The sequence below is a fragment of the Triticum dicoccoides genome, chromosome 5A (assembly GCF_002162155.2).
Source record: "Triticum dicoccoides isolate Atlit2015 ecotype Zavitan chromosome 5A, WEW_v2.0, whole genome shotgun sequence".
NCBI classification, from domain to species: Eukaryota; Viridiplantae; Streptophyta; class Magnoliopsida; order Poales; family Poaceae; genus Triticum; species Triticum dicoccoides.
Window position 1 is genome coordinate 196,935,473 of NC_041388.1, and position 10,254 is coordinate 196,945,726.

Here is a 10,254-nt window from a genome sequence, read left to right on the forward strand (position 1 = left end):
GAAGACACAACATTGATTCCTAGCCGTGTGCGGCGCCCCCCTCCATAGTTTACGCCTCCGGTCATATTGTCGTAGTGCTTAGGCGAAGCCCTACGCAGATCACTTCACCATCACCGTCACCACGCCGTCGTGCTGATGGAACTCTCCCTCGACACTTTGCTGGATCAAGAGTTTGAGGGACGTCATCGAGCTGAACTTGTGCATTACTCGGAGGTGCCGTACGTTCGGTGCTTGATCGGTCGGAACGAGAAGATCGACTACATCAACCGTGTTGTGAAACGCTTCCGCTTTCGGTCTACAAGGGTACGTGGACGCACTCTCCCCCTCTCGTTGTTATGCATCTCCTAGATAGATCTTGCGTGAGCGTAGGGAATTTTTTGAAATTGCATGCTACGTTTCCCAACATAAGCATCTTCACCACCGTTGGCCGAAGCATCGCCGCCACCACCTCCTCCACCTCCAAACCCAAGACCACCACCTCCACCTCCAAACCCAACACCCCCACCACCATTGCCGAATGCAAACCCTCGTCCAAAACCTCCAAACCCACCACCATCGCCACCTCCAAACCCACCATTGCCGAAAGCAAAACCACCACGACCGGCCATAAGATTTTGAAGCTCCACCCTCCTTCGGCACATGATCTCCATCCTTTTCATCTCCCAAAATTCTCTTGTCATCACATCCATGCCCTCCGGATTCATCATCATGAACCGGTCCTCCTCGGCGGTCTTCTCATCTCTCCTTTGCTCCTCTAGAGCAATCTTGTGCTCCCCACTTCTCTTTGTGCTTGTCTTTCTTCTCAGTCAATTCAACCTTTGTTGCCAAATGCTTGGCCAACAAAGTTTCTTTGATCTTCACCATATCACCAATTTGATCCCTCAAAGAAACCACCTCGGCCGACCTCTTCACCCTCTCCTTCTCCTTCCTATTTCCATCCGGTTTCCTTTGTTTCTTCCTCCCTTTGGTGCACCATCACTATCTTCATCATTCTCCAAGTTAACAAGTGAGCCTTTCTTTGGAGGAGCTTCCTTGTCCCTCAACTTCCACTTCTCACTATCCTTGAGCAAGAGCCAACAATGTCCAAGTGTGAATGACCTACCCTTGAAACCCCAGGCTTTGCTTGAACAATTCGTTGGCAATGCGATCCTACAAGTCATTGGAAAAGATGCAACGGTGAGATCAATTAGTCATCAACATAATCATGAATTATGAGATAGAAAGAAAACTACTCACGTAGTCGTGATAGTGGATCCACTAGGAGGGGCATTTCTCACTTGGGTCAAGCAACCACTCCAACGACTACATGTTTTCTTGATAGTTATCCATCGGCCTTGAAGTGATTTCAAGGAACGGCCCGAAGGAACCGGCACAATCTTGTGATATTTTACTTCAATACGTTGCCAATACTTCTTGCCATTTTGATTTTTGTCGGTCACCGCATCGAGAGACACACTCTCCCATGCTCGAATCAAGCAAGCGTCCTCCACCTCGGTGTAGTTCCGGGTCCTTCTCGCGAAATTGGCTTGGCTAGCATCAAACTCCTCATCAAGCTCTTCCACTTCGTCATCACCGTCAACCCTCTCCTCCCATCTCTGGATAGGGCTCGGCTTGCGGTTGCATTCCCGGTTCAAAATCATCAAGTGGCGCACTCAAGTCCACCATGTTCTCCTCTAACAATTCGCTATATGTTGGATCAACATGGTACAAAACTGTACCACCCACCAGTGCTGCCTCTGTCTCCCTCTCCAATCAGCAGCAGCAAAAAAACTTCAGCAGCGGCACAACACCCAGCAGCAGCAGCTCATCACCCACAGCGCCACTGCACCCAGCAGCTTCCTCTGCCAAGCACCGAGAGCTCAGCAGTCAGCCACAGCTCAGCACTGTGTCGTCTTCATCTTGTCCCAGAACGAGGCTGAGACACACCCGAGCCGCGCCTCCCCTTGCGCAGCAACAGTAGCTCGTCCCCTTCTCCAGCACGACCTCTTCTTCCACCTCTTTCCTGTCCAACCTCAAGAGCCAGCAACCAGGGGAAGAACTAGCAAGCAGCAGAACAGAAGGACCAGCAAGGAGCCAGAGGAATCTGGACATGTACCAGCCCCGCTGTCGCCGTTCACGTCCCGTCGACGTCTGCGCTGCCTTGCTACACCACAAACTCGCACGCAGCCCCACTTCCTCGCATGCTGCTTGCCCAGATTCGACGTCTCCCTGCCGGATCCTGCTGCCTCAGCGGCCGTCGCCACCGTCATCTCCTCACGCCCTGTCCTCTGATACAATGTAGGGATGTGGTGACTAAGGCCAACTCCAACGCAGGGACGCAAAACGGATGCGCATTTTGTCCGTTTGGGTCGCCACTTTGGCCGCTGTCCGGCCTTGTCCGCGCCATTCTTCCCAGTGCACCCAACCGGCCAACCCATTTGGTCCGGCTCGGCCATTTTGTTACCAATTTTTCTCAAATTAGACATTCTATACATATAAATCAAAAGAACAAATAAAAATGAAACTAGTAGAACCAGGGGTCCTACCGGACCTGCTCCGGAGGTTGTAGGGGAAGGATGGAGTGGGACGGGGCGATGGACGGGCGCGCCGGCGGCTGGGCGCCGTCGCGTCGGAGGGAGAAGGCGGCGGCGGCTAGGGTTAGAGGCGGCTAGGGTTCCGGCTCCTCTGGGAGCCGGGCAATAGGGATAATGATATTCTTATTGCTTAATTCCAAAAAGAGTCTTATAGCCTATATTTATAACCTAGATAACTTGCTTAAGAATTAACCTAAGATAACTTGCATAAGAATTAACCTAAGATAACTTGTGGGCTAAGATTGCCCGGTGGGCCTAGCTAAACCGGCGATAACAGAAACATTGCTCACAATTAAACAAATAAGTCAAATAGTTTTTATTACAACACAATAAATAAAAATCGCATAGTTTACAACCAAATGAATTTGAAACTGTAACAATACATTGAAAGAAAAATAGCAGATACATCTATTGGTTGCCTATGTGAGTCCACATATGCTCAACCAAATCATTTTGAAGTTGAATATGAGTTATCTAATCACGTATTTCTTGGTGAAATTGGGTGAACTGTGCATATGTTGCCGCTCCATACACAGGCTCAACGTTCTCACCCTGGAAATCAAACCCTTGGTCAAAGAGGCTGTCATCACGTTCATCCTCTACGATCATGTTGTGCATGATCACACAACATGATGTAGGGTGGAACCCTGATGGTCGATCTTTTCACACTTGGAGATGGGGAAGAGAGTAAATCAAAGAGAAACACAAGATGAACACTCAAATAGACAAGATCCAATCACACATGTGCTAAATCCACATATACATAGAGGAAATACAAGGATCCAAAGTCAACACAAGAGGATACAAAGGTGACTAGTTCATCCCAATCCTTGGAGGAGAGGTCTTGAATTCTAGAAGGATCTTCCCATGAAGGGGTCTTGAATCCACTTGGGGGATCTTCTCACATGGAGGTCTTGAACTCCATGGGAGTGGTAAGTGGATGAGAAAAGCTCTATCTCAAATGAGCTCTAACCTTTGCTAACCCTAAAACGTAGGTAGTAGACAAATATATATAGTCTAGGGGAGTGAAGGGGTACATGGGCCTCGGCCTGAGTCGCTGTGCACAGACAGGCATCGGACATCCGGTAGTTACCGGTCGTCCGGTGGCTCGCGAGCTCCGGACATCCGGTGATTTAGTGATTTGGTTCTGGACAGGTGTCGCCGGATTTCCGGTGAATGTCGGACATCCGGTGTCTCGGGCATCTGGAAGACTTCGGTCTTCTAGCATTTTGGTTCTAGATAGGTGGCACCGGACTTTCGGAGGGCGTCAGTCGTCCGGCCGACGAAAGGTGTCGGGCATCCGGTACTCGCCGGTCGTCCGGCCGATGTAACATTCGTCGGCTGGGCCTTCTGGCTGGCTGATTTTCAGGGCGCCGGACGTCCGGTAAGGGCCGGTCGTTCGGTGGCTATAGTTCTTCTGCAGCTCTTCCTCTTGCTTCTTGCGCTTGGTGTCCTCGCCATCTTGTCCATTGGTCATAGCAGACTCGTGGCCTTCCTCCGAGTACCTGATCACACACAAGATCTCTGCTTGAGGTAGTAGCCATGTCTCACATGTGGAATGTGTTAGTTGGGAGAGGAGCGAGTTCACCTCGGTTTCGATAGCCCTTGCACGAGCTCTAGTCATGGGTCCACGTGGTGTCTTGGGAGACGAAGGTACATCCATGGGGATGACCGTAGGATGCTCCGCATCACAACATGTCATCACCTCCCACATCTTCTGAGTGCTCCATGTTCTACCCTGTCGAACAATAGTCCATCGAGATTGGAGCACAGCAAAAGCACGCTTCACATCCTTCCCAACACTCTTGTTATTGGGCAAACCTAGCCCTCTTCTCACCTACGGGCTCCAAGGTTATCTTCACAATAGTTGCCCACTGAGGATAGATACCATCAGCTAGGTAGTATCCCTTGTTATATTGTTGGCCATTGACCTCAAAGTTGACATCTGGGGATTGGCCTTCAGAAAGCCTAGCAAACACCGAAGTGTGCTGAAGCACGTTGAAGTCATTGTGAGAACCTGCCATGCCAAAAAGAAGAGTGCCAAATCCAGAGATCTTGTGATAGCACAGCTTCAAGTATGACCGTGCAAGCCTTAAAATGTCTCTTATATTGCCCCTGCCAAGCAAATGGACAGTTCTTCCACGCCCAGTGCATACTATCTATGCTTCCAAGCATCCCCAGAAAGCCTCTCGATTCATTGATTGCTAACAACCGAGTTGTATCCGTAGCATTTGGTTCTCTAAGTACTCCTTGCCAAACAATGCAACCACAGCTTTGCAGAACCTGTAAAATGCCATCACCGCGAATGCCGTATGCAAGCATCCGAACAGCTGCAGTACATTTTTGATAAGAGAAGCCAACCTTCCCAAGGGCATCAGGCTTGCATTGCAAGTAATCATTGATTGCTAACAACCGAGTTGTATCCGTATCATTTGGTTCTCTAAGTATTCCTTGCCAAACACTACAACCACAGCTTTGCAGAACCTGTAAAATGCCATCACCGTGAATGTCGTATGCAAGCATCCGAACAGCTGCAGTACATTTTTGATAAGAGAAGCCAACCTTCCCAAGGGCATCAGGCTTGCATTGCAAGTAATCATCATACTCAATCCCCCCCCCAAGACGGTTGAACACATGTCTCACCATTCGGAAGCGTTGCGGGAAAAGCTTGGCATTGAAAAGTGGGCTTGTGAGCTCGAAATAATCGTCGTAGAGTAGGCAATGGCTGCTTTCTCTATTACGATTCAAGCCCGGAGCGTGGCCTCGGATGGATCCCCTAAACATTGGCCGCTAGCTCGAGATGTGCTCGTTGACGACCATAAAAGCAACCACGAATTCCACATCGCCGGTCGATGTACATAGGATGTTGAAAAAAAACTCATCCGAGCTATCCATCGTTGCCCCTTCGAAGTTGTGGTGAATCCGTACCTTGTGGTGTGGAGGAGGCTCGGCCGAGCAAAAGGACGAACACCTTGCGGGCGCCGATTGCCTCGGGCGTGGAAGAGGGGCGCCCAGCGAACGGACCCGCCCTTGCCTCATCGCAACAAGCATGTGGAAGCCCACATCCTTCGGCAGTGTCTATGGAAGTAGAGGTGTTATCGGCGACCTGGGCCTCGACGTGCCTCATAGTCCTCCAATGGCGGCGAGTAGTGGCAACAACACCGACAAAGAGTGGGCGGCGGTGGCGGTGGGGTCGTCGATGGATGCGACCGCAACGGCTGGGGAGGTGGCGAAGCGGCCGGAATTGGGTGCCGGCGGCGAGGGTGACGAGGTCGGGGTGTTGCAGTGGAGGGCGAGGTGAACAATGGTCGTTGTGCCACAGACAAGCGGGCTAGGGGAGGACATGGGGAGGGCGTTGAGAGCGTCTGCGGCGTGTCCGCGCGTACGCAAACCCGGCCCGAATTTGGGCTAGAAATGGGTCGTGGCGGACAAGGACCCAAACGGACGTGAACAGACCTAATGCGTCCCAGCGTCGCAGTTGGCCTAACCTCTTGATAGCTCTGGCGGCGCTAACTGCCAGACATCGACGACCTCCTCCTCTTCTAGGCCGGGTACATGGGCTTGGACCTTATGGGCCAGCCTGGATATGGGCTCACATACAACAGATTTCAAGATTTTCTAACATTTAGCTTTACCGCACAGAGAACACTAAAATATCCGGTAATCCATAATGAATGTCTTGCAAGATCTTCTAAGACAATAAGTATATTGCAAATGGCAAACCAGATACACCATAAACAATTCTGTTCAAATTTAGGTATCTAGAATAAATGGGACACAGAGTATTACTGCAATTGAATATCATATTATACTTATAGCATGATCTCTATCATTGAAAGTTGTTTAACTAGACGACAACATGACGTTAGGAAAAGTGACAACGAGTTAGAAATTAAAAATAATTTCAATATGAGAGTAAACTTATAAGAGAAACCTATGCACCACAGATATACAAGATTTTAAAACAAATCCGATGGATAGAATGTTCATTTAAGACCAACTCTAGCAAATATACATATATTGCACAGAATAGACAAAACTTGGAAAACGGGAGTAATAAATAGCACCTGCTGTCGTGAAACGGCTTTCCTTATACACCATGTTGCCAGGTACATCCACATCAAACCTTCAGCATAACAATGCCAAGGTTAACTACCGAACTACAGTATTGCAAATGCACCACAACAAGAAGGGAAAAGTAAAAAGGAAGAAAGAAGCAACAGTCATTTGCCAAAAGTTCATTATTTAGACACAAGTCCAGAAATATGATTGTGCAGCTCTGTGATATGACGTGACAAATGTAGTTGTGATCAACATTTCTCTTATTTGGAAGTGACAATATATGCAGCTTATAGCCCTTCAATTCATAGCATCATTTGCCCTTACCATGTAAATTGAAGACCTACTGTTCAACATTCTATTACTGGAAGCCCCAACAACATACTTGACTCACTGCAGAATGAAGCTATGATAACGACTGATAAAATATAGACAGCTAAAATAAAGTACTCGCAAATATTACTGAACGCAAGTTTCTCACAAATATTACTGAAAGCAAGTTTCTCCCAAGAGCTGTGAAAGAAGCACTTACAAATGAATTTTCCGGTATGAGCTCCTAACTTTTCCAGATTCATCGATTACTACATGAGTGTTGTACTGGTGCGAATCATCTGGGCCCCTTTCTTGAAACCCTCCAAGAGACAACCAAATACTTGACTCACTGCATAATGAAGCTTTGATAAGGACTCGACATGCTGATTCACTCCATTTAAAAACCTCAAAATCGCAAGGATTTTTTGTGCTAGCAGATAGTTAATGAAGGAGCATTACATACACTTGCGTACGTATCTATATAAGCTAAAAGATATTTGTAAGCTAACAGATGTACGAAATAAAAAACCACATAAAAGTTAGAAAGAATCATCTGTAAGATAGTGCGAAACAATTATTCCTAAATCTAAGAGCTGATAGCGTATCAAATCAAAAGGCTTACTCACTACAAAGTACAAGTGAGAAAGCTCTGCTTTGAAATGGAAAAATAAATTGAGAAAGATATTCTTACTAACTTTGCAAGTGAGCAATTGAGAAAGATGTTCTTACTAACTTTGCAAGTGAGCAATATCTCTGCATTATTGGGCCATCTAATGGTTCGGCTAGCTTAACAGACTCGCCATCCTTGGATCCTATGAAGGAGAAGACCTCAGGGAAGCAAAGAAATTTGACTCCGGCCGCAGCAGCTTCCTAAGAAAAGATTATCTCATGTTAGTCTATATGCATTTATCTATCAATAAAGTAGGAAAACAAAAAAGAACAGCATTAAGTACTGTAGAAAGAATAAAACCAATGAGGACTGCGAATCTGCGATAGGTGCAGCACACACATAACATAGAACTCAGTTTCTAAAGGTTTGCTTATAATTCATCTATTCGTGCATTCCAGATCCCAGAAGAGCATATCAAATGCAGAATTCCTCCTCTTACTAGCTTTGTCCGAGACGAAATGCTACAATTTCTTCATTTCAATAGCCAAAACACATTGTCTCATAACTACACACTTGCATATCTCCTTCTCGCTGCAACTAAATGTTTCTTCCAGTTCCAAATCGCAGCAGGCGACCAACTCCATGCTCCCGGCGGTGCAGGGTTAGATCTTAGGGGAAGGGAGGAAGGCTTGCCTTGGTGAGGCGGGAGCAGGTGGCGTAGTTGGCGTCGAGGTCCCCCACGGAGGTCATCTGCACCACACCCACCCTCGTCTGCGACGCAGCGGAGACGGAGGAGAACGACATGGCGCGGCGGAGGACGGCGGCGCAGGCGGCGATTGGGGGCGACACCGCGAAAGAGGCCAAGGCCATGACAAGTAGGGGAAGTCGATGCCCAGCCGCCTGGATCACCTGCTCGGGGGCACGAGCCGACAGCCGAGGAAGAGGTCCCACCTGGTCTCATCGCGACCGTTGGATCTTAGAGCATCTCTGCACATCCGGCAAACCGCTCTGCTATAAATTTCGTTTACAGTATGCCTTAAACGACACCGGAGTTCTAAGAGCATGTCTAAGTAGAACCCTCAAACTCTCAAATCCTTAAAGCAGTTTTAAGGGTTGAGAAGTATCAGTTTTTGATATTTTTAAAGATTGAAAAGCAGGGATTTAAGGGTTGAGTTTGAAGGTTCTAGTCTTTGCCTCAACCCCAACCTTTAAATCTATCATTTCACATATCACATATTTCATCACATTTCATCATATGACATATCACAAATTCTATCACATTTGACATAAAACAATAATCATTGTAGCTATTATTACACCACCAAATAAAACAATAATCATTCAAATTATTACAACAATGTTTGAGCAAATTACAATAATTGTTTGAATCAAATAGGACATAGAAAAGTAAAACAAAGATACATCATAGGCCAATGCGCAGCCCATCCAACTGCCAGCGGTGCTCTACTAGATCATTTCGGAGCCGACCATGAGTGGTTGCATCCTCAATCTCACGATGTGCTTGAAGAAAAGCGTGTATGCGAGAAGGGTTTCTTTTCGGTTGCACACGGGTACCAACATTGTCATAGAAACAAGGGAGGTTTAACCCTCTCATCCTCTAGGATCATGTTGTGTAGAATCACACAACATTTCATGATGTTCACCAAGGTTTTTTTTTTCCAAAACCGAGCTGGACCCCGAACTATGGCAAACCTTGCTTGCAAAACACCGAAAGCTCTTTCAATATCCTTGCGGGCTGCCTCTTGTGCCTTGGTGAAATGAGCCTCTTTTCTTGTTAAGGGCACCCCATTTTTCTCCTTGATGGACTTCAGAAGAGTTGCCCATTCGGGATAGATGCCATCGGTGAGATAGTATCCCATCGAGTACTCATTGTCCATGATTTTGTAGTTGCAAGCTGGAGCATCCCCAGAAATTAATCTTTTGAACAACGGAGATCTATTGAGGACATTGATATCATTGAGTGTTCCCGGCAACCCAAAGAATGCATGCCAAATCCATGTGTCCTCCGATGCTACGGCCTCAAGCACAATGGTAGCATCACGGCTTTTACCGCAATACATTCCGTGCCATGCCTTTGGGCAATTTTCCACCTCCAATGCATGCAATCAAGACTACCAAGCATCCCCGGCCATCCCCTTTTTCATTCATTTCCATTAATCTCTTTGTATCTTCCTCGTTTGGTGCCCGAAGATACTGCTCACCATACAACCGGATGACCAACTTGGCAAACCTATGGACGGACTCCGTGGTTGTATCTTGCCCAATGCGAAGATACTCGTCGGTATAATCCGCGGGTATGCCATAAGCGAGTACCCGCATTGCCGCCGATATCTTTTGATATGCACTAAACCCCATGATACCGGCGGCGGATCTATGACGTTTAAAGTAATCGGAGGCGGCCTCACAATCGGTGACAATCTTCACAAACAAACTATGACGCATTCGGTACCTTCTGCGAAAGAGACAAGGAGGGTATGTAGGTACCTCCGCGAAGTAGTCTTTCATCAAATGCTCGTGTCCGAGAGCGCGGTTCCGGTAGATGGTGATTCGCCCCATCTTCGACCCTCTCCTCTGATCCATAAGCTCGGGGGCCGGCGTCGAGCCGGGCGGGGACGCGTCGGGGGCCGGCGTCGAGCGGGGCGGGGATGCGGGCAGGCGGCCGGGGAGGGGACGCGGGCG

At 47.8% G+C, this 10,254-nt stretch overlaps 1 protein-coding gene across 1 annotated transcript in view; it reads right to left on the reverse strand.

The window, feature by feature from the left end:
* The window catches only part of LOC119300699 (deaminated glutathione amidase, chloroplastic/cytosolic-like), a 16,974-nt gene extending 8,523 nt beyond the window's left edge, over positions 1-8,451 (reverse strand). Inside the window, exons 1-4 of the mRNA XM_037577602.1 lie at positions 8,248-8,451; positions 7,678-7,814; positions 7,165-7,293; positions 6,641-6,699 (exon numbers count right to left, since the gene is read on the reverse strand). Coding sequence (XP_037433499.1) covers positions 6,641-6,699; positions 7,165-7,293; positions 7,678-7,814; positions 8,248-8,424 — 502 coding nt within the window. The 5' untranslated portion in view covers positions 8,425-8,451. The remainder of the gene's footprint in view (positions 1-6,640; positions 6,700-7,164; positions 7,294-7,677; positions 7,815-8,247) is intronic.
* Positions 8,452-10,254: the final 1,803 nt, after the last annotated feature.